General features: G+C 45.2%; 1 protein-coding gene across 3 annotated transcripts in view; it reads left to right on the top strand.

Annotated features, from left to right (window-relative positions):
- LOC105490295 (crystallin lambda 1) overlaps positions 1–24102 on the top strand; it is a 112976-nt gene that overhangs the window by 69693 nt on the left and 19181 nt on the right. For 2 of the 3 annotated variants that reach the window (XM_011755788.3, XM_071081682.1), the window contains 2 exons: positions 11593–11754; positions 18959–19153. In XM_011755788.3, the coding sequence (XP_011754090.1) occupies positions 11593–11754; positions 18959–19153 (357 nt within the window). The remainder of the gene's footprint in view (positions 1–11592; positions 11755–18958; positions 19154–24102) is intronic. The other variant, XM_011755791.3, reaches the window with a different exon arrangement.

Below are 24102 nucleotides of genomic sequence, written 5' to 3'. Positions count from 1 at the left end.
AATGTGCAAGTACATGTGTCTTTCTGGTAGAACAATTTGTTTTCTTTTGGATACCCAGTAATGGGATTGCTGGATCAAATGGTAGATCTGTTTTAAGTTCTTTGACAAATCTCCAGACCACTTTCCACAGTGGCTGAACTGATTTACTTTCCTACCAACAGTGTATAAGCATTCCCTTTTCTCTGCAGCCGTGCCAGCATCTGTTGTTTTTCAACTTTAGTAATAGCCACTTTGACTGGTGTGAGATGGTATCTCACTGTGGTTTTTATTTGTATTTCTCTGATCATTAGCGATGTGAGCATTTTTTCATGTTTGTTGGCTGCTTGTATGTCTTTTGAAAAGTATCTGTTCATGTCTTTTGCTCATTTTTCATGTTTTTTTTGTTTGTTGCTTGTTCAACTGTTTTGAGTTCCTTATAGATTCTGAACATTAGAACTTTGTTGAATGAATAATTTGAATATTTTCTCCCAATCCATAGGTTGTCTTTTTACTCTGTTGATAGTTTCTTTTACTATGCAGAAGCTCTTTAGTTTAATTAGGTCCCACTTGTCAGTTTTTGTTTCTATTGCAATTGCTTTTGAGGACTTAGTCATAAATTCTTTCCAAAGGCTAATGTTCAGAATGGTGTTTCCTAGTTTTGTTTTGTTTTTTTTCTAGGATTCTCATAGTTTGAGGTCTTACATTTAAATCCTTAGTCTATCTTGAGTTAATTTTTGTATATGGTGAAAGGTAGGTGTTTAGTTCCATTCTTCTGCATATGGCTAGTCAGCTATCCCAGCACCATTTATTGAACAAGGAGTCCTTTCTTCATTGCTTATTTTTCTTGACTTTGTTGATGATCCAGTGGTCGTAGGTCTGAAGCTTTATTTCTGGGTTCTTTATTCTGTTCAATTGATCTGTGTGTCTGTTTTTGTACCAATATCATGCTGTTTGGTTACTGTAGCCTTATAGTATAATTTGAAGTCGGATAATATGATGCCTTCAGCTTTGTTCTTTTTGCTTAGGATTGCTTTGCTTATTCAGGTTCGTTTTTGGTTCCATATGAATTTTAGAACAGTTTTTTCGAGTTCTCTAAAAAATGATGTTGATAGCTTGATAGGGATAGCACTGAATCTGTAGATTGTTTTGGGCAGTATGGCCATGTTAACAATATTAATTCTTCCAATCCATGAGCATGGAATACTTTTTCATTTTTTTTGTGCTATCTGTGATTTCTTGTGGCAGTGTTTTTTAGTTCTCCTTATAGAGATCTTTCACCTCCCTGGTTAGAAGTATTCCTAGATAAGATCGAGACCATCCTGGCTAACACGGTGAAACCCCATCTCTACTAAAAAAATACAAAAATTAGCTGGGCGCGGTGGCGGGCGCCTGTAGTCCCAGCTACTCAGGAGGCTGAGGCAGGAGAATGGCGTGAACCCAGGAGGCGGAGCTTGCAGTGACAGCCTGGGGGACAGAGCGAGACTCCGTCTCAAAAAAAAAAAAAAAAAGAAGTATTCCTAGATATTTTAGGTTTTTGGTGGCTATTGTAAATGGGATTGTGTCCTTGATTCGGCTCTCAGCTTGAACATTATTGGTGTATAAAAATGTTGCTGATTTTTGTACATTGATTTTGTATCTTGAAACTTTATTGAAGTAATTTATCAATTTCAGGAGCCTTTTGATGGAGTCTTTAGGGTTTTCTAGGTATAGAAGAATAGCATCAGTGAATAAATTCGATTTCTTCTTTTTCTATTTGGATGCCTTTTATTCTTTCTCTTGCCTGATTGCTCTGGCTAGAAATTCCAATCTGTCTTCTATTTGATGTGTTTAAATCATTTACATGTAATGTGATTATTCATACAGGTGGCTAAAAACATAACAGCTGTTTTCTATTTGTTCCATCTGCTCTTTGTTTCTTTTTCCTGCTTTTGTGTTAATGGAACGTTTTTATGGTTCTATTTTATCTTCACTATTGATTCATTATTTATACGTCCTTTTAAAAATTTTAATAATAACCATAGGATTTAAAGTATACATCTTTAATCAGAGGCCACCTTCTAGTATTAGACTGCTTCACATTCTTTGTGCCATTGTTGTCCATTTACTTTTACATGTGCATTTACAATGAATTGCTATTTTTGCTTTGAGTATTTTGGTATGTTTTAGAGCAAATGGAAACAGGAAAACATTTATTTTACTTTCAATTATTTCATTTCTAGCGTGAGTCTCACTCTGTCACCCAAGCTGGAGTGCAGTGGCTCGATCTTGGCTCACTGCAACCTTCGCCCCCTGGGTTCAAGTGATTCTCCTGCCTCAACCTCCCAAGTAGCTGGGATTACAGGAATGCGCCACCGTGCCTGGCTAATTTTTGTATTTTTAGTAGAGACAAGGTTTCACCATGTTGGCCAGGCTGGTCTCGACCCCCTGACCTTAGGTGATCTGCACGCCTTGGCCTCCCAAAGTGGTAGGATTACAGGCGTGAGCTACCACGCCCAGCGTATTCTTTATTTCTTTGTGTAGATCCAATTTTCTGTCTGATATCACGTTTTCTTCTACCCGAAGACTTTCTTTTAAAAATTATTGTAGATTGATTAGGTCTGCTGAAAATGAATTCCATAAGTTGTTTCTCTCAGAATAATTTTAATTTCTCCATTTTTGAAATACATTTTTACTGGGTATAGAATTCTAGGTTGATAGTTTTTTTTTTCTTTCAGCACTTAAAAAATGTCATTGCATTGTCTTCTATCTTGCATTATCTCTAACAAAAAGTCTGTATTAAACCTCACCTTTGTTTTTATGTATATAATGTGACTTTTTCCTCTTACTGCTTTCAGTATTTCTCTTTGTCTTCTGTTTTCAGCAATTTGAATATGGTATACCTAGGTACGTGGAAACGTTTTGGAAGGGAGAGGTGTATATTCTGCTTTGTGTTCTCTGACCTTCTTGGATATGGAATTTGGTTACTCTCATTAGTTTTGGAATATTCTTAGCTATCATTTCTTTTAATTTTTTTCTGTCCAATTCCTTGTTTCTTTTACTTCTGAGGTCTCAATTACACATACGTTAGATTATTTGATACTTTCACTGGAAGTCTTGGATGCTCTGTTTATTATTCTCAGTCTCCTTGCTCTTTTTCATTTTGTCTGATTTCCATTGACTAACCTTGAAGTTCAAAGATTCTTTCCTCAGCTGTGTTGAGTCTACTGATGAACCAGTCAAAGACATTCTTCATCTCTGTTACTTTGTTTTTCAGTGTTAGCATTCTCTTTGATTCTCTGCTGAAATTACCCATATGATCTTGCATGTTGTCTAGAGTTGTCATTAGATATTAATCATAGCTATTTTAAATTTACTGTCAGATTTTTCCAATATCGGAGTCATATCTAAAGATCACTCTCTCGGGTGTGTGTTGTTTTTCTCCTGCTTTTGTGTATACCTCATGATTTTTTGTTTTTGAAAGTCAGATACCGGAATAGGAGAGTAGATACTGAGGCAAACAGTTTTTATGTCTGTGAATTGGCAAGCATTTTCTTCTGCTCTGCTTTCATTGTGGGCATTTGAGTTAATTTAGTTGGGAATTGAGCAAGGTGTTAGGTTTGCAGTTGTTATGGTTATCCTTAGTGCATTAGAGGTTTCAAGTTCCTCTAGTAATGCCTTGTGTTTAAGATGAGGACTGGTTGGCCAGAGGGTTTTGTGGGGTTTTTTCCTCCTTAATATCTGCTCCACCTTTTGCTTTCAGTTTTCCCTCTGCACTTCCCTCACAGAGGATTTCTTTTCCTGTTCTTGTTCTGTGCCTCTCCCAGAAGTATTATTCTGTTACTTTTTACTTAATATGTGTCAGCCTAGGGAGGGGGAGTGGTGGAAGGGCTCTGATTTAGTAGTAGGAGGCACTGTGTCCCTGGAACTTGGGGGTCAGACCTACTCAGTGCTCCTGGCTCTCCCTGGGGTAGGGGTGAGGGTGAGCAGTACCTTTTCCTGCCTCTCCCCCAGGGATAAAGGTTTTTATTTCTGTTCTCTTTCCCCAAATGCTATGAGTTTTCAATAACGGGAGTTTGTGTGCTATTGTCTTCAGTCACTTCAGTGAATTAAACTGTATTTGTATCATATATTGAATGAATCAGATGTTAGGTTGCTCTCGATGTCACAAAGAAACTCTGTTGGTCCTGATTATTTCCCTTAGATTTTTCTTGTGGACATCTGAACTTTAAGAAATCTGTGATAATAGTCCTAAGTGGATTGGGAAGTCAGTTAGCCTCATCATCTACTGCTAGGATTGCCTGTCAGCTGCCCTGTGCCAGGAGTAATTCTGTTAATCTGTTCACAGCTCCAAAAGCCGTTGCAGCATGGACTAGAACATTTCAGCTGCTGGTTAAATCTTTCCGGCATATGTATAAACTTAAATAATTGTAAAAAAATATTCCAACTAGATTATAAAATGGTTTCACCACAAATGAAGGGCTGTTTTCTTTTTCAGTACTTAGTAGCCACAATGAAGATTTTGAAGTGTCTCTGAAGCACTATCCCCAAATTAAAGGCTCTAGTCAATGTAAAAAATCATCTTGCTAAGTCGTTAATAAGAATACACGCTCTACCAACAAGCATAATTAGAGCCTCGAGATTAACAAAATTGCAGTCCTTCTTGATTTAAAAAACAAAAAAACTTCTAGAGGTGAGTCACAGGTCTTAAATTAAAAGGGAGATAAGTCCTATTTTAAGAATGGAGAGCCCAGGTGTGAGAATGAGCTGACACCAGCCTTTGTCACCCTATTGGTCATCAGCTGATTCTCTGGTCTGGCTAGTTCCCCCATTCTGCTCAATGGGGAAGGCTCAGTCCCTCAACAAAGAATAATCCTTCTTCAAAAGCATGCAAGGACTGTCAGGGTAGCAGTCAGTGGGGGCCTTTTCCTTATTTTACCCAGCTATGTATGTCATTCAAACTAGTCCACTAGATAATTTTTAGCTGGGCACGGTGGCTCATGCTTATAGTCTCAGCACTTTGGGAGACCAAGGCAGGTGGATCATCTGAGGTCAGGAGTTTGACACCAGCCTGGCCAACATGGCAAAAACCCGTCTCTACTAAAAATACAAAAATTAGCCAGGCATGGTGGCACAGGCGTATAATGCTAGCTACTCGGGAGGCTGAGGCAGGATAATCATTTGAACCTGGGAGATGGAGGTTGCTGTGAGCCAGTGTTATGCCACTGCACTCCAGCCTGGGTGACAGGGCAGGACTGTGTTACAAAATAAATAAATAAATAATAGGGAATTTAAAAAATCTACTGAAAACTATTTTGGGTTTTAAAATAAGTAAAGTAGTGCCCGTTCTCATCTTGTATACTATGGTTAGCTTTAAAGCAGCGTAGTGTATAGTTATGTGTGTTTCACCATTGCATTCACTTAAGCAGTATTCTTGGTTAGGTACAGATCTGTAGGAAGCCAGCTTGAAGACAGAACCAACTGGGCTAGTTAATAATATCCACACATCTGTCCGTTGTTAAACCCAATAACCATGCCAGGAAATTCCTTGATTCTCTCATGATGAGCCGGCTAATTTTTATTATTTAGTTGTTGAATTTTCATTTGATTTTTGTTATAGTTTTACTTTATGCTGAAATTGCTTAATATCCTTTTAGTTTTTTAAACATCTTAATTATAGTTATTTCACAATTTATGTCTGATACCATCGTTATCCGAATGCCCTGTGGGTCTGTTTCCAAAGCCTGTTTTCTCTCTTGGTTTTCATTCAAGTCTTCCCTAATATTGTCTGTCTGTTTGAGTATGAGGCCTTGCTTATGAAAAACTAGGGCTCTGGCTGATGTTATCATGCTCCAGAGAAGCTTCACTAGAAGGCAGGTAGGCTAGGAGCATGTCTCCCTAACTTAACTGTGGATTGAGATAAATTGAGACTAAATTTCAGTCCTTGTGAAGACTGGTCTGTTTTTTGTTACTATTATTCCTTGTATAAGGGATGCTCAAGGGATATAGCCCTTGAGGGTTCCAACTGGAAGCCTGGGTCAGTTACCAGGCCCTGAATGTCAACATTTCTCCCGGCACTCTGAGTATGTTAAAAACTCTGTCATTTTAGCCATTTTGTCTGTGCTTTTGAAATAAACAGCTGCCTCACAGGTAAAAGTGGTGCCAAGTGTAAGCCTCATATCTCTGGGTTCCCCACTACCTGGATCTTGGAAATAAACCTGAATTTTCAAAAATGAAAATGCTACCGTGAGTTACTAATGTCCTTCACATAACTTTTTGTTTTCCATTCTTCTTTAAAACTCACTCTTTACTTAAAGAGTCTCCACTTTTATGTTTTGTGCTATTACCAGCACTTTGTTAAAAATAACAAAGGGATTTATTACAGGCTCACTCCTGTAATTCCAGCACTTTGGGAGGCTGAGGTGGGCATGGATCACCTGAGGTCAGGAGTTCGAGACCAGCCTGGCCAACATGCTGAAACCCTGTCTCTACTAAAAATACAAAAAACTAGTTGGGCATGATGGTGCGCACCTGTAATCCCAGCTACTCTGGAGGCTGAGTCAGGAGAATCGCTTGAACCCGAGAGGCGGGGGTTGCAATAAGCCGAGATCGCACCACTGTACTCCAGCCTGGGTGATAGAGCGAGACTCCATCCCCAGAAACATTTGTAATCAAAACTCTCACTTCTTCCTTATGAGAAATACTAGAAATGCAGTAAAACTATATAATTGCAGGATTAAATGGAATATTTTCAGTTGTATTTTTTCATGTCAAGCATTTTAACACAATTCTAAGTAAGTGATTTCACAAATGGTACAAAAACACCACTGGAATGGGGATGGGACAGACACATGATCAGGACAGCAACCGATGCCTGTGCCACGGTGGCCACCTCTGGGTCCTCTGCGGTCACCTGGAGAAAGGACTGCTCTTTAAAGCAAACAACAATAATCCTTGTAACGGGAACGCCTAAGCCCCAGGAAGTCACATTCTTAAACTCAGTCTACACTGACTTTTATTCTGGAAAGATCTGTCTTGATCGGGTATAATTCCTTCTCAATTATGGCAGAACTGTCATGATTTGTAATATGCTTTTTTTTTTAATTAAAAAATAAGCCCTTTATTTTGATTTTTAAGGAAAAAAAAAACGAGCTCCTGGTTAGAACACAGTGAGTTACTTGCCTGTAATGTGATGTGCTCTTTCCCCTTTTACTTAACACATTATTTATTCTAGAGCAAAAAGATTCTTCTTTTTTTTAAAATACATAATTATGGTATCCACCTCTTAAAAAGTGTTGTCGTAGCAGTCTATTAATCTGACAGATTTTAAAGATTGTGCTCCTGGGAGAAATGATGAAGAGAAACTGGGGTGTTAATTAGGCAGATTTAAGCCAGAGATGTAACTAGTGCTAACAGAGTTTATAATGTAGAACGCCTCCATCTTCAGCCCGAGAGTGGATTTCCTTCTGCTATGATTGCAGTAGGATTCTAATTCATATTTCCTTTCTTACCATGTCTCTTCCTCTTAAAATTATCCAATAGATCTTCTTTGCATGTAAAGTACCCTAAGTATTGAAGTCTTCTAATTTGTTTTTTCTTTCTGTAAAGCACATTGAAGCCTGCTTCCAGATATTTTGCACTAGCAAATACAGATTTTCTAGCAACAGGATGCCTATTTAAAATGCCTAGATTGGCCGGGTGTGGTGGCTCACACCTGTAATCCCAGCACTTTGGGAGGTTGACGTGGACAGATCATCCGAGGTCAGGAGTTCGAGAACAACCTGGCCAGCATGATGAAGTCCCGTCTCTACTAAAAATACAAAAATTAGCCAGGTGTGGTGGTGCGGGCCTGTAGTCCCAGCTACTTGGGAGGCTGAGGCAGGAGAACCTTTTGACCTAGGAGATGGAGGTTGCAGTGAGCCGAGATCATGCCATTGCACTCCAGCCTGAGCAACAGAGTGAGACTCAATCTCAAAAAATAAAAATAAAAATAGTTAAATGCCTGGATGGATTTAAAAACAATAACAACAAACTTGACAGAATTTTTTTCATCATGAAAATCTATGTTTTGGAAAATGTACGTTGCATAAGCAAGTGGATAAACTTCAGAAGTGAGTACTTACCCAGCACGCCCTTCCCCTGGGGATGGTCCAGGTAGCAGACTTGCTGGGGCTGTGCCAGTTTTCCGCATCAGGGCCCTAATAAGTTGAATTCACCACACAGGTAACTTTTACTAACCATGAAACACTGAAGCTTATAATTGATTTACTTTAAAAATACAAGTTAGAGAGCATTAAAAGTAATGCCTGGAATAGCATCATGTCATTGTTTTCCCTTCAAGAAAGGCAGGGAAATGCCACATACAGTGTCTAAACTCTGCCTCACCTTTCACCTGCTCATACTGCCTGAGCCAGTGATCAGTCTAAGGAAGCGGGTGATCCTTTTGACAGAACAGTTGTGAGAACTGGGAAGTTGCGTTGTGCTTTACCTCTCCCCAGAGTTTTATTTGTCAAAATCTGGGCATGCTGATGGTGGTTGTGCATGAGAATATATTTGTCATGAGTTGTGTCTCCCTCCCCCGCCTCAAAACCAACAAAACCCAAACAAACAAAAGTCAGTGCTTTGAAAGATGCTGTCGACCTTTAATTAAGCAAAATCAAGCTGATTACCTTTAGTAGTGGTAGAATTTTTGCTAGTGCTTCACGTTTGGTGCCTGTCTCTAGAAAGAGCCCCGTGAAAGAGTTGAGAGTGCATGGGGCGCATCTCTCTGGTTTGCAGAGGGAGTGCAGGTACCTTCTCAGCTGTCTCACTGACATTCTTCCCTGCCTGTCCTCCCCATCCCTTTAGGGCAAAGAGAATGATGGCAGCTTCTCTGAGCTTTGTAACCAACTGCAAGTGAGGAAGGTCCTGATAAATTTGTCAGACTCCCTTTCTCAGACCACGGGTATCTGAATGAATAATAGCAAGGAAATAAACACAGTCATGATACGGACAGCATCCTTATAACCCCAGCCCAGCACATCCAACACAATTGGGTCACTCTTAAAAACAGCAACAACTACAGCAACAAAACTTCAAGCAAATGTGCCATTAAAAACTCTTACATAATTGGAACAGATTTGAGTTTCCTCTGGTTCAGGTTTTCTTGCCTCTTTGATAATCAAATGATCTGAAGAAAGGCATAGAATTTCAGGGGAGAATCTGCATGACAGGCTTACAATAAGGCTATTCATGGAGACTCTTTTATTAGCTTACACAGGATCTGCATCATTCTTCGTCTCTGGCTTTGCTACAAGGCTCCATTTAAACTTAACCCAACTTGCAGACTTAACTGATCCAGGAATGACTCAATACAATGAGCCAGCTACTGTAGCTCTTTTTCCCCCTTTGATAAGGGGAGTTAACACAATGGGCTTTACAGTTCTTAAATGACTGATTTTTTTTTTTTTCCGTCTTTGAGATGTGGTGCTTATGCGACCTTTTGTTTCTTTAAAAAGATTCACATGGTTTGATTATATTTTTAAAAAGTATTAAAAAAATCCAATATGGGCTCCCTACCCTTACAATAAAACTTTAAAAATCTTGTAGATAATATAGATGCAAAATTCATGTCACACTATCCACACAGCTGATTTCAATATGTTAGATATTATTAACTATTAGCATTATTCAATTAAACTTGAAAACATTTATTTTTGAAGGGTGATTCTGATACAATTTCTAGTAGTACTTCAGCATTGAATTTCACATCTGCACAATTCTTGTTATCTGCTAGTGTTTGTACTGTATTCATGACCTAATATGATACGTAAATTTAACATTTTAGTGAAATTGATCAGGTGGTTAGAGACCATGAGATGGCTGCAGTGCTAATAACCTTCCCATTTCCCATCAGGGCACCTTGTTTATCGCTGAGTAGTTGGGATGGAGAGGAAACCCTTGAGGATGCATTTCGTGGCACACTGCACCGAGAGCATTAAGGACTGACACTTGGGATACACACCTCAGAAGAGTGGTTCCCAAACTTTAGTGGGAACAGGAATCATCAGGGATGCTTGTTAGAACTGCAGATGCCTGGAACCCACCCCCAGAGACTCTGATTCAGTAGGTCCGGGATGGGAGCCCAAGAATTTGCATTTTTAACAAGCCACGCAGTTGATTCTGATGGGATGGTTATTGCACCACACTAAGAGTCATTCTCCTGAAGTCACTGGGGCATGTTGGGAGGCCCTACCTCCTCCCCTGCAGCACCTGTTGCCCCTAGGTGAGCAGGGACCTTGGTTAGGAGTGACCCCTGGTGTGATCCCAGAGGTGCAGATGTCAGGAGGAGAAGGACAGCTCTAGTATTTCCAAAGTGTCAGAGCAGCTCTTGCATCTTCCCCCTGGTCTGCTTCCATCCACAGCAGGGCAGTGTCCTCTTCATCCTCATGTGGCAGGGAACACGCCTCGCCTGTGGGCCAGTGCTGAGTGTTAGAAGGTGTCATCTCACTGTCACTCTAGCTTTGTAATTAGAACTTCAGAGTGGTTGTTATCTGCAGTATTTAATCCAAATTTGCATCTTTATCCCACTCCCCTACCCCGATTAACGTAGTTTTGGATTTTTGGAAATGGAGATCTTTTTCAAAAGGATCTCCAATTAAAAATGGATTCTCAAGAAGCCTTTTGGGAATTATGGATGTAACATGTTTGTTCATTTCATGAAGATGAGATTCTTCCTTAAAGATCTGTTGATCTGATGGTCAAAGCAGATAGGGAAAATAAATGTTGATGATAACTACTGATGTTTTTTAGCAGTTTGCCTGGGGTGCTGTTGTGTGTTTTGTTTGTAGAATCCACCCCCATATCGTTGGCAGGCTTTTTTATTATGAGAATTTCCAGGCTATTCAAAATTAGAAAGTACAACAAACTCCCATATATTCATCACCCACTTGCCAGAGTTATCAAGATTTATCATATTTTCCAGCAGCATTTTCTTGTCCTTAAATCTTGCTGGTGGATTTTGTAAGGCAGAACAAGTAAAATCTTTTCTTCTCCTATGGGAAGGTTCATGGCTGAGGACCCTATAACAAAAGATAGATAAACAAGAGAGAAACATACAGATGTATTTATTGTAAGTTTTACATGACACAGCAGCCTTCATAAGGAAGTGTAGACCCCAAGACACAGGGAAACCTCCGTATTTTTATGCTTAGGTTTGATAAAGAATGGACAGTCTTTCAGAGGTATGATAGGACAAAGGGGTATGATCTAGCTGGCATTAAACTAGAGGGAAGTTGGCAAGGCCTGTTTGTTCAGATTCTCCCCTGTGTCCCTGTGTCTTCAGAGACAAGGAGATTGTTTTTCTCTGGGTGTAGGGAGGGTACCTCTGGTATGAGGGTCTTATGACCTGCTTCAAGGGAAGGGCAGAAAATTCTCTTACAGCCTGCTTTAGGGGAGGAGAGAGCAGAAGGTCAGAGGGACCTCCCTGCTTCAGCTGTTTTCTCAAATGCCAAATTGCCATATTTTGGGATAACATGTCCTGAACCTCATCATTTTCAAAGTGGTTCATTTGAGGAATGAAACAAACATGAAATGCTTTGCTTGGGGCCTGACTGAGTCGAGTGGTCATGAATAGTCATTTCAACGTGTCCTTTTCAGGAGTGTGTTCCAGAAGACCTAGAACTGAAGAAGAAGATTTTTGCTCAGTTAGATTCCATCGTGGATGATCGAGTGATCTTAAGCAGTTCCACTTCTTGTCTCATGCCTTCCAAGCTGTTTGCTGGCTTGGTCCATGTAAAGCAATGCATCGTGGCTCATCCTGTGAGTATTTTAAATCTGGAGGATTGATTGTATCTCATTCTGTTTTTTTTTTTTTTTAATTTTTATTTTGTGGGGGAGCGGGCCAATAACTTGTGAGTAATCCATTAGTCTTTTAAACTGCTTTATTAAGATATGATTCACTTACACAGTTTGCCAATTCAAATTGTGCAGTTCCGTGGTTCTTATTGTATTTACAGAGTTGCACAATACCAGCATTTTAAAAAAGAATTTTATCCCAAAATTCCTTGGATTTATATCTGTGTACCTAACGTGCAACGGAATAGAGTGAACAATGCTTTGAGACTTTCACCCCCAAGTAACTGTGTAGCTGAGGAGGCCGACTAATAAACAAATAATTCTACTATCAATGTAAAAGTGCTACATCAAAAACATATACATTGTGTAGGATTCTATAGATATGTCGCTTGCACGGTGTAGTTTACTCAACACAATTCAGAGTAGGATCCATTTTGTTAAAATGTTAAAATGGGTCCTGCTCCTCAGATTCTGACTGCAGGTCTGACTTTAAGGACTTTTTTTCCCCCGTGTGGTTCCCTTCCACCCACTCACTGTAATTAACTGTGCAAGCTTATTTGCCAGGAGTACATTATGAGGTGCTTTGGACAGTAAGTTTCAAATTGGCATGCAAGCACTCAAGGAATCTTTTAGCGGTTAACGTATTGAAGTGAGGAAGGGAATGAGGAGACTCAGTGAACGACATTTGAGCCCCAACTGTGAGCTCAGTGTGACCTTGGAGAACCAGGACGCCTGTTCGAACGGGAAAGGTGACTTAGCTCAAGCTGTGATAACTATAATAGTACAAAATAGTGACCACACCTTTGGCATCACCAGGTTGTCAGAGGTTCAGATCAGGGAGAAGCAACACAGAGGGCCCAGCCTGGCTAGGAACTGGTTGGGCTGATGAAGGGATGAGAGGGTCCGAGCCTGGGGAAGAGCATAAGCAAAGACCTTGGGCCAAGGACCCTCTCGGTGTGCAGAGTTGTGGGAGGCCAGCCTGGTGGCATGAGCACACATGCCTTGGTGCCATGGGAGAACACTGGAGGGCTCAGTAATGGTTGGGTCTGGAGAATCGTGAGCGTTACTCTGAAGAGCTGGGACAGACAGCTTGGGTCCGGAGCATCAGTGTGATGTCGTGGAAGTGCTGCTTGGGGAGGGTAACATGAAGGTCCTTCCTGGGATGAAGACGGGTCAGAGAGGGGAGCAATGATGTCACAGCAGTCGGGCAGTATTCCGAGCATGAGTGACCAGGGCCTAGGATCAAGAGCGGGGCAATTCCTCTTTCTGAGCAAGAGCCATTTCGAGTGTGGAGGTAATCGCCTACCAGATCTGTAGATGCCCACCAGGTTTTGTGTGCTAAGAAGAGCAGCAACTTGGAACACCATTTACATAGCTGCATGGTCCTGGGAGATTCGATGGAAAGAATGAGGAATGGTTATAAAATAAGGAGGCTGAGATGCATAAAAATAGAAGAGAACCCGTCACATTTGGTCACCACTCAAATATGAGTGAGATTAACATTACGAGGGACCCTAATTGAAAGCGAGTCCTGAGAAGCCTGCCGTGCCTTTGCTTTGGTGACATACACACGTCTGCAGAAAGGGCTCCTGGAGGCCTCAGCACTTTCTAGGTTGCTGCTTGATTGCTTCAGTGGAAGGGGTCAGCCTCCTAATTTCTAACCCATGTTCTTGCTTCTAAGTTAGTTCAAAACAAAACTAATCTAAATAAAGTTGTTCAGAAAATACCTCCTGAGTTCTTTGACGAGACCTTTACTGTGTCTCTTTAATTTTAAATTGCCAGATGGGTGAGAGGACACTTGAGTCACTCTCTTCTCCCTCACACCCAACCCAGTCCCTTGACCAGCAGGAGTTGGTAACTGTTGAATAATGACACTTCTCTCCCTCCTTCCTACTCTTGTTCCATCCCACTATTGCTCACTTATTTAATGAAACAGCATAAAGTCCAGACCTTATTTTAAAAATTATTCTTCCCCTTTGGGAGGCCGAGGCAGGTGGATCACGAAGTCAGGAGATCGAGACCATCCTGGCTAACACGATGAAACCCCGTCTCTACTAAAAATACAAAAAATTAGCCGGGCGTGGTGGCGGCGCCTGTGGTCCCAGCTACTCGGGAGGCTGAGGGAGGAGAATGGTGTGAACCTGGGAGGCAGAGCTTGCAGTGAGCCGAGATCGTGCCGCTCACTCCAGCCTGGGCGACAGAGCGAGATTCCGTCTCAAAATAATAATAATAATTTAAAAATATCTTCCTTATTGTTACAAATTCTTTTTAAACAAAACCCATGTTAAAGCAAATCAAATAACCCAAATTAGCCATCTTTGGACTTTTCCCTTTCTTTCCTCTATGTTCCAGCTGCCCACCTCTCTCTCTCTCTCTCTTTTTTTCTTTTTCTGTGGCTCTGTCGCCCAGGCTGGAGAGCAGTGGTGCCATCATAGCTCACTGCAGCCTTGAACTTCTGGCCTCAAGCAAGCCTCCTGTCTCAGCCTCCCAAAGTGATGGAATTACAGGAGAAAGGCACCCCGCCCGGCCCCACCTCTTGCTCACCCCACGGGACCTCTAGGGGACTGGACAGGCAGTCCCTACAAAATCAAGACCTATTTGTGATCTCTGAGGAACCCCAGTTTCCACGAAGCCCCCCCCTCGTGGCCAGCCAGGAGCCCACCCTGCGGCCCCCAGTCCCTGCTTGGGGCCCTTTGTTTCAATCATTAGTGATTTTTGCCTGGGCCGAAAATAGGATGAAGAAAAGGGAGGCTTGTTCATGCCGTGACAAAAGTGGATATTCAGCGAATTGGAAAGGTTGCTTCTGCCTCCGCCCATACAGCGAAGCCTGCAGCCCTCGTGGCACGGCCACGGCCACGTGTTCCCTGGGGCGGGGCCAGACTTCCGGTCAGTGGATTGGGAAAGGCGCTGGCCAGGCGGCACGTACTCCCAGCGCAGGAGTTGGGGCTGGGTTTTAGGGTGCGCTTCCAGGACTGGAGCTGCTGATGGCCACACTGCAGGCCCAGGAAGAGGGCTGTTCGCGCAGGCCGGCTGTGTTCTGCACATTTTCTTCTCCTGTGTCATTTGTGGTGTTTCCTCGACTCCTCGTGGCAGTGACTCCGGAATTCCCACATGGAGGGGCTGGGGGAGGAGGATGTGCCGGCTGGGGCCTGTCGGTGACAACGGTGTGCACGTTGCATCGCAGTCTCAGGCCTTACTGAGCTCTAATGAGCACTGACAGAGTGGCAGTTTTCTACTGATAGTTTAGCCACACTTTACAAAGAAGCTCCCTCGGTTTTTCTCCTCCTCAGTTCAGTCTGGGAAGACGATGGTCCGACGGGGCTAGTGGGGGCTTCGAGCCCACCAAGTACTGTGCTGTATGGACGCGTCTGCCTGGGAAAGGGGCCGCGGCTGGCAGACTGGGGCGTGCGGTGGGCGTGGGGGGAGAGGCCACCAGTTAGCCCCGTCCCCCGCCCCAGCCCGGGTTTGGCCTTTCCGGACTCACCTCACGCCTGACACTGAAGCCATCTGCCCTGGTGTTGGTGGTAAATATTGGACCCCATAGGGCTTGCTGTCTGCCAAGCGCCCGTGCTGTGCGTCCCTTTGCACATGTGCGCGCCCCTGCGGCCGCTCGGAGCTGCCTTGGAGCCTCCCTGCGAGCGCGCGGCGGAGGGGATGGGCTGTCCACGGAGCACGGAACACCGAGGGCTGGCAAGTCTGCAGCGCGGCGGCCTCCCGCGAGGGCGCTGTCGGCCCTGGGGTCCTCGCCGTTTTGGTTGGTCCCGGCGCGGGGGGGAAGGGAGTCTGCGGGCGGCGGCGCTGTCGGCGCGGTCACACGGCCCCGCGCGGCGGGGAAGAATGCGCCCCTTGTGCTCCGCGGCCTGCGCGGCGCTGCCGTGGTATCTGTCTAACCCTTTCGGGGGCGTTTCTCAGTCCACCGCGCACAGTCCCACACGGAAGGTTGGGGGCGGGGGAAGCTGCCTCGTCTCCTCGCTGGTCTCCTCCCCTCCCCGCTGCGGTGGTCAATTCAAAGGGCACCTGACCTGATGGACAAGATTGACCTCTTGGGTCAGAGGCCGAGGGCTGAGGTTAGGGAGACTGTCCCAGCCAGGAGACCCCAAGGTCCTTTTGCGGCGACTTCGGCAGGTGGACACGCAGGTGTGGATGGAAGTCGGTGTGGATGGAAGTCTGTTTCGGGGGGCTGGGTGGGGCCCCAGTCTCTGGCCTCTGCATCCTACTCAGCCGCGTGCCTTGTTATCGTGGGTGCTGGGGAACCCTGCAAGATGTTTCGCTGGAGAAGTCATGAGCAAAGTCCTGTTTTTTACTTTTAAAGTTTGTAACTGTGGTAAAATACACATAACAATCTACCGTCTTAGCCATTTCTAAGTGTGCAGTTCGGAGGCATTAAGGACATTCTCCTTAGTTAAACCACCACGACCAAGGATCCATGGAACTTTCTCGTCTTATAAGACTGCATCCCCTACCCATGAAACCCTAACTTCCCACCACCCCACCCCAGCCCCTGCACCCAGCCGTTCTGTTTGCTGCTGTTGTGGATTGGATAGGCTCCTGCCACAACACGGATTGCTCTGGGAAGATGAGATAGAGGGGCTGAGACACCAGCAGGAGTCCCATGAAGGGAGTGCAGAATCTATTTGGAAACGCGGGCCCTGAGCTGAGGGTGGCGGTGGCAATGGTTTTTCTGAGAGAAGAATGAAGAGAAGTAACAGGACTATAGTAGCTGATGGTGTGTCCGGAATTGGTTCTTGCCGGTGGGTTCCTGGTCTTGGTGGATTGTGGTCTTGCTGACTTCATGAACAGCAGACGTTGGTGTTGAGTGTTACAGCTTTTAAAGATAGCACGGACCCAAAGAGTAAGCCGTAGCAAGGTTTATTGTGAAAAACAAAAGGACAAAGCTTCCGCAGCAAGGAAAGACACTGGACTTGAGCCCCAGGGTGGGGCGGGGTGGTGATCAGCTTTTATTGCCTAATTGGCCCCGCCCATGTTCCGTTTCTGTCCTGTCAGAGTGCCCTTTTTCAGTCCTCCCCGCGATTGGCTACTTTTAGAATCCTGCTGACTGGTGCATTTTACAGAGCCCAGATTGGTGCGTTTTACAATCCTCTTGTAAGACAGGAAAGTTCCTGATTGGTGCGTTTTACAATCCTTTTGTAAGACAGAAAAGTTCCCCAAGTTCACACTTGACCCAGGAAGTTCAGCTGGCCTCGCCTCTCAGTGGAAAGTGAGAGGGGCTAGGGAGAGGCAGGGGCCAGGGACACTTATTCTGGCACTGACTTGGGTGTGGGGATATGACACATTCTCACTGAGATCAGGAACCTCCCAGGGTGGGGGACCGTGGGGGTAACCCGCATGAGACAAGTCTGTGCTGGGATGTGCCCAAGGGAAGGCATCCGGCTCCAGGGTGAGGCTGGGATCTGTGTGACACCCGCAGGTGTGTTCTGTGTCCTCGAGTCTTGGTGGTGACACCAGGGAGTGGACACAGGTGGGCCACTGTGTCGGGCTGGGGGTCTCCATCACTCAGGGAAAGTGTGAGCATGAAAAATTGCAGAGAAGACTGAGAGGAGGGAACTGGTGAGTTTTAAATAGAAATGCTTTCTAACTCCTTGTCTCCATCTGTTTTTGCTACCAGTGAGGCTTACAATGTTTGAAAGACCCAGCCCCAGCATGCCTGCTTTATATAAAATAAAGCAAAATTCATCTGAGAAAGACACACTTCCAGTTCTTCTAATCTTGATTTTTCAAAAGGTCAGAGGTTAAGTATTTCTATAAGAATTCAGTAAGTGACAGGTGTTTAACCAAGACATCGATTTACCATCTGTCTATTGGGAAACAGGAGCCATCTTTTCCTGATTCCTGAGACATTGATTTACCATCTGTCTATTTGGAAACAGGAGCCATCTTTTCCTGATTCCTGAGAGGGCAGAGCGGGTGCCCAGGATGGTCCTTATTGCTCCTTCCCTCTTCTGTGGGAGTCATCTTTAAATGGAAGCTTTTGCTCATGGAAGCATCACTGAGCAAATGTGACATTCTACTTGTCACCCATATGGTGGAGGAAAACCCATTTAAAAGCACCATTTGGAGACCAGTTTTTGCTGTGGTATACTTGGTTCAGTGCTCAGGCCAGTCAGGTTCTACCAAGCACTGTTTTCTATGGACATTTGATAATTCCCTGTGAGGAATCTGTAAGAACAGTTTCTCAAAGTAAACCAAGAACACAAGAGTTGAATGGTAAAGTCCGGGGTCCTCCCTCAGGGCTCACTCACCTGTACAGTGCCTTCCTGTCTTGGGCTCGTCGGGGTGCTGGGGCTGCTGAGGTGTGTTGATGCTTGTTGATTTCTAGAGCAGGAAGGTGATGTTAGGTTGGAAGAGGCAGACGCTTAAGGTACAATATGGAGGAATTAAGGAAATACCAAGTTTTGGGAAGACACTGCTAATAATTTATTTTTGAGATCATCTGGCACTGTCACTTAGGCTGGAGTACAATGGCACAGTCATGGCTCACTGCAGCTTCCACTTCCTGGGCTTAAGTGATTCTCCCACTTCAGCCTTCCAAGTAGCTGGGACTACAGGTACACAACACCACACCTAGCTAATTTTTTTAATTTTTTGTAGCGACAGGGTCTTGCTATGTTGCCTAGGCTGGTCTTGAACTCCTGGGCTCAAGTGATCCCTCCACCTCGGCCTCCCAAAGTTCTGAGATTACAGGTGTGAGCCACCACACCCAGCTTGCTAATAATTTTTAACACTGACACAGGAGAATGTCAGAGCCTGTGGTGACTGCAGATGGGAAGACATGATTCTCAGGGGGTGGGCTGGGAGGAAGCTTTGAAGACAAGACAGATGGGAGCAGAGAGACTCTGTCCTGGGGAGGCCAGGGCTGTGAAGATTAGCCGTAAACATACAGGATAGCAAGCTGTTCCTCCAAATTCCAACTTTGTATTTTGGGTTTTTTTTTTTTTTTTTTTAATAAAACCACACAGTTCTGCATCAGGTTCCCTTTTTCTCTTTCCTTTGTGAACAAATTTCTTTCTCAAGTATCTTGTTGTTGGCCACTGAATCTAAAGGCACCATTCCAAAGATGCATCTGCTGCTCCTAACCATTCAGGGTAGGTGCAGTGCCTCAAACCCAGGGTCATTTCCTTGACTCCCCCACTTCTCTCTCTCTCCTAAGGTGAATCCGCCGTACTACATCCCGCTGGTTGAGCTGGTCCCCCACCCGGAGACGGCCCCTACGACGGTGGACAGAACCCACGCCCTGATGAAGAAGATTGGACAGTGCCCCATGCGAGTCCAGAAGGAGGTGGCCGGCTTTGTTCTGAACCGCCTGCAGTATGCAATCATCAGCGAGGCCTGGCGGCTGGTGGAGGTGTGTGTGCCCTTCCTCTCTTCCTGCCTCCCTTCCTTGCTCCTTTCTTCCCTCCCTCCCGAAGCTGAGCAGGACAGTGAAAGCCTGGAAGCTGGGAAAGTCGGAGGCTGCTTGGTTCTTCTTGCTCTATTCTGGAGACCAAGGGCCAGCTTTAGAAACAAAATAAAATGCAGCAATTCATTGTCTGCCCGAGAGGTTCTTCTTATAGTCACCTGAAACCAGGACGCGATGACAGGCTTCTCTCCTTCTTGCCCTTTCATAGCATTGGACATACTAACCCATGTGGCCCACTGCATTTTCCCACAGAGGCAGCTTTTACCCCTCAGTGTTATAATTTTTCAAGAAGAAAAAAAATTATATTTTGTGTAAACTTCTGTCTCCTGAAGGAACCTAATTGTTTCAAGAGCTTGAGAAAGAAATGATGAATATTCTTGTTAGAGTAAATGCTTGTCTTACATATAAAGAGGAAATGATATGTAAATATATTTAACATCATCCTCTAATGAAAGGATTTTACATGGAGGTGAGGAAATGGCCTGGCTGCACGCATTCCCGTGTACATTTGCATGAGGGGTCCTGGCGCCTGGGGGAGATAGGTCAGCTGGACCCCAGGACGAGGCGGAGAAGTCTCGGGACCTGGGAGTGGAGCCGTCCAGCCTCCCTGGTGGCGCTTGCCCAGCTTCTGCAGGGGGAAGGCAAGACTCTGCCCACGCCTGTGTTGCAAAAACACTGTGGAAGGCTCAAGGGCCGGAAGTACCCTGCTGCACAGCGTGGGGAGGACGCTGCTCCGGCTCGAGTCATCCGCACCTGGCTCCACAGTTCCTTGTTGAGACTCGCACGGACACACACCGAGCCTTGCCTGAGATGGCAGCCGGGAAGCTGACCGTGCCCCAGCTTCCTTGAGTGTTGCATTTCAATTTCCCAGCAGTTCTTCCAAACCAGGCAGGTGTGCGTGACAGACGTGGCCTCCCGCAGCCTGCTGCTCACGTTGGGTTCCCTGTTAGGTTCACTGTCTGACTGGACTGTCGGGTGCATTTGCCTCGATTCTGTGTCCTGATCTTTAAATCCACTTAAGGCTCCTGTATTTTCAAGAAACAGTGCTCGGATTTCCGCTGTTGCGGCGGCGGTTTGAATTTCTTAGTAATTTCTTGAATATCAGTCAGTGTCAAGGTATTTTTAAAGAAACACTGATCTATCAGAACCTTCTTGGAGATTTATTTAAAATATTTCCATTTGTCTAGAAAAGAGGAACAACTTTAGACTCCTTGCCCATGTTCACTTGTTGAATTAAAACCTTGTGGGGTTTTACAGGCAATCTCAACTTTTTATTTGTAAGATACTTTAGCACCCTGAGTAAAATCTTGCTTTCTCCAATCTGAAAGGTGTGAGCCCATTCAAGGAAGAGTGTGGGATTCTGGTGTAAGGGGATCGGGGGGAAGGTGTACACAAAGAACTCTCCATTGCAGGAGCCATGGAGGACTCTGGTGTTTCCTTTTGCTGCTCGAGGAGGGCGGGCGGGAGGGGTGAGGTGGGCTGCTCTGGTAGTTCTGCTGACTTGCGATGTCCCCGTGCTTTCGGTTGTCCTGCTTCGTGGTCATGGCAGCCTGAGTGACACTGTGTTACTGGCTAGCAGGAACGTTCTTACTCCTGGCTTTCCGCGGTGACGTGCCTCCTGAGAAAGCGAAGCCTGCATATGTCTCTGTGTTGGCCGCTGTGGGGACTCACGTGCCTGGAGTCCCTATAAGGAACTGAGTGCCAAAATCTACAGTTTGTGACAGAACAGGAAGAGGTCAAGAGAAATGGGAAACTAAGACAATGTGAATAAAACCCAAAGAATTACCTTGGTGAAAGTCTAGACGATAATTTGTTTCTAAAAATAAGGATGATCTATCTCTAGGTAGCGGGCCCCAGGCAGTTCTAGAAACTGCAGGTCCTCTCCTGGCAGGGTGGGGTGGGAATGGCGCTACCCGGCACCCCGAGCGCCACAGGGATGACTTCCAAGGTGTGAGGGGCTTTAGTTATGGGGCGAGGCTGGCGGAGAGGGAACACGGAGGCGTTCGGGGAGGAGGGAGGGCTTGTCGTGGTGCTGACCTTGACCATCACCGCTCAGTGGCAGCACCTCCGCTGGCCAGCTACTTCAGGAGCAGGGTCACCACCAGCGTGCCAGCACTCCAGTAGCAGGTTGGAGTTTGACCCTTGCTTGGCGTGTTAATTGGGTAGAGCCAGGACGCTTTCAGGGCGACAGAGGGGCCAGGTGACTTGGTTCAGGGCGCTGGGGGAGCCTGCTGGAACTGGAGCACTGGCGCGCTGGTCATGACCGTGCTCCTGAAGTAGCTGCTGACATGCACTCCCGAGCATCCACGTGGGTACCCTGTGTTCCGGACGGCTCCGGGGCCGCGCGGCAGAACCATGCCTGGTCTCAGTGTGGCCCTGGAGAAATCTTGCCCACCATGATTGTGCCAGCCACAGTGTGCCTCCCACCTAGCAGACAGCGGTGTACCTGACACAGTTCTGGTGGGTTGTTTTAAGGATTCTTGACTTTATTGTAGGAAAATCTATGCTGCTGTGGCCGGTTTCCATGCCAGATACTGCGAGTCAGCAAACGTGAGCAAGCCTCTCCGGGGCCCCACCTCCCCGTCTCGCAAATCCGTACAGTTGCTCCAAGCCACAGTAGAACACAGGGTGCAGTGACACCCCTTTGACTCACAACTTCCAAGCCCAGATGAACTTGAATTTTCGTTTTGGAGTCTTTCAGTAGTTGAACATATATTTGGTGTTTTCCAAGTTTACCTCAAAACTTTCAAGAGCAACTTTTAATAGCAAAAGGAGCGGAACTGGGGAAGTTTCACAGAAGAGACTAAGTAGGCTTGTGCGTGTTTTAAGTTGAAAAGCTCCAAAGGCCTTGCAGAGCTTCTCCTTCTCAGTGAGGCCTGGCGTGGGTTCCATGTGTGGCCAGAGTGCCTGGCCCCTGACCTTTGACTGTAGTGAATGGAATGAGCGTTGGCAGGGGCAACTAGGACTCACTGCCCCTCTAGGACTCACTGGTGTGGGCGCTTCTGTCTCAGGATCCTCTGGGCTCACAAAGTAAGCTGAGGTTCTGTTTGACCCTTGCGTGGCACGTTAATTGGGTAGAGCTGGATGCTTTCAGGGTAGGAGAGGTGCCAGGTGACTTGGTTCAGGGCGCTAAGGGAGCCTGCTGGAAACGAGCTGTGTGCCTCTGTCCAGGCGTGTGGGTACTGGGTCAGCAGGTGAGGAAGGAATGCCGTTCCCTGCCACCCCTGCCATCTGCAGGTGAGGCAGCTCTCCACAAATCATAGGAGAGTGTGAATTTCCAGGGGTCTGACCTCCAAGTTGAGGTAGGAGCTAGAACAGGATGGAAGGACGGCTTGCATTTCCACCTGTGACAGTGTCTTGCTGCTGATGTCAGGGTGGGGCAGAAGAAGCTGCGTTGCCACTCACTAAGTGGTGATACCAAGGGATCCCATGGATTGACTTTCGCGTGTTCAACTAGCCTCGCATACTTGGAATGATCCTACTTGGGATTGCTGGATTCAACCTGGTTATGCTTGGTTGTGAATTTTTTTTGCATCTAAATTCATAGGAGATATTTGTCTGCAGATTTCTTCTTTTTGTGCTATCTTTATTTGATTCTGGTATCAAGGTCATACAGCTGGAGAAGCCCAATGCCTGGGACCAGAAATATTTCAGATTTTGGATGTTTACAGATTTTGGAATATTATATACTTACTGTTTTAGCATCCCTAATCCAAAACTCTGAGATCTGGAATGCTTCAGAGAGATTTCCTTTGAGTATCATGTTGGTGCTAAAAAAGTTTCAGATTTTGGAGCACTTTGGGGTTCAGATTTTCAGATTAGGGATACTCAGCCTGTTCCGGCTGCATACAATGAATTGGGAAGTTCTTCCTCCTCTCTATTTTCTGGAAGAGATTGTGTATAATTTTTGTTAATGCATTTTTAGATATTTGGTAGAATTTTCCAGTGAAGCCATCTGGGCCAAGGTGGGGTTCTTTTCTGGGAGCTTTCTCGTTATGAATTTAATTTCTTTAATGGTTGTGGAACCATTTGGATTGTCTGTTTCATCTTGATTGAGTTATGATGGTTTGTCGTTTCTGAGAAATTGGTCCATTTCTTTTAAGTTGTTAAGAGCGTAAAGTTCTCGGTAGTCCTCCTTTTTGTCTTTCAATGGCTGCAGGGTCTGTGGTGATATCCCTGGTTTCCTTCCTGAAATTGGTGATTGGTGTCCTCTCTCTTTTTGTCTTTGTTCTCTTGCTAGAGGTTTATCAATTTTATTGATTTATTTTTTTTTTTTCGAGGAGCAAGTTTTTGTCTCATTGATTTATTTCCTTTTATTTTCTCGTTTTCAGTCTCACTCACTCCGGGACCATATTTGTACACCTGCAGCCAAGCATTAAAGAGACATTCTAAGAAAGGGGCAGGGGTAGCAGGGAGGCTCCCTCACTATGGGGGTTTGTGGAGGGGAGCCACACTGCCAGCACCATTTCTAGGTCAGAAAGAGAAAGCACTGGGAATGACAAGCATTTTCTTTTCTTTTCATTGTGGCATCCTGGGCTATGACACGCTCCCATGTGCGTCACCTGTAAGTCCTCAGACCTTCGTGGGGTGGAACGGACACCCGGATAGCCAAGGGAATGAAGGAGCCAGGTCTGTTGTGCCATCTCACAGATGTTCACTCCGTTTCTCTTCCAGTTGGCTTCGGATTTGGGATGAAGCAGCCCTGTGGTCTTGGAAATGCCAGATGGACATGTCTGGCCACAATCTACTGACACTTACTTCCCCTGCCAGAGGCACGCTCCCCGGGTGACAGGATCTCATTGGCTGGGATATCATTTCAGGTCACGCTCCCCGGGTGACAGGATCTCATTGGCTGGGATATCATTTCAGGTCACGCTCCCCGGGTGACAGGATCT

The sequence above is a fragment of the Macaca nemestrina genome, chromosome 16 (assembly GCF_043159975.1).
Source record: "Macaca nemestrina isolate mMacNem1 chromosome 16, mMacNem.hap1, whole genome shotgun sequence".
Classification (NCBI taxonomy): Eukaryota; Metazoa; Chordata; class Mammalia; order Primates; family Cercopithecidae; genus Macaca; species Macaca nemestrina.
This window is presented reverse-complemented; position numbering and strand designations above follow the sequence as displayed.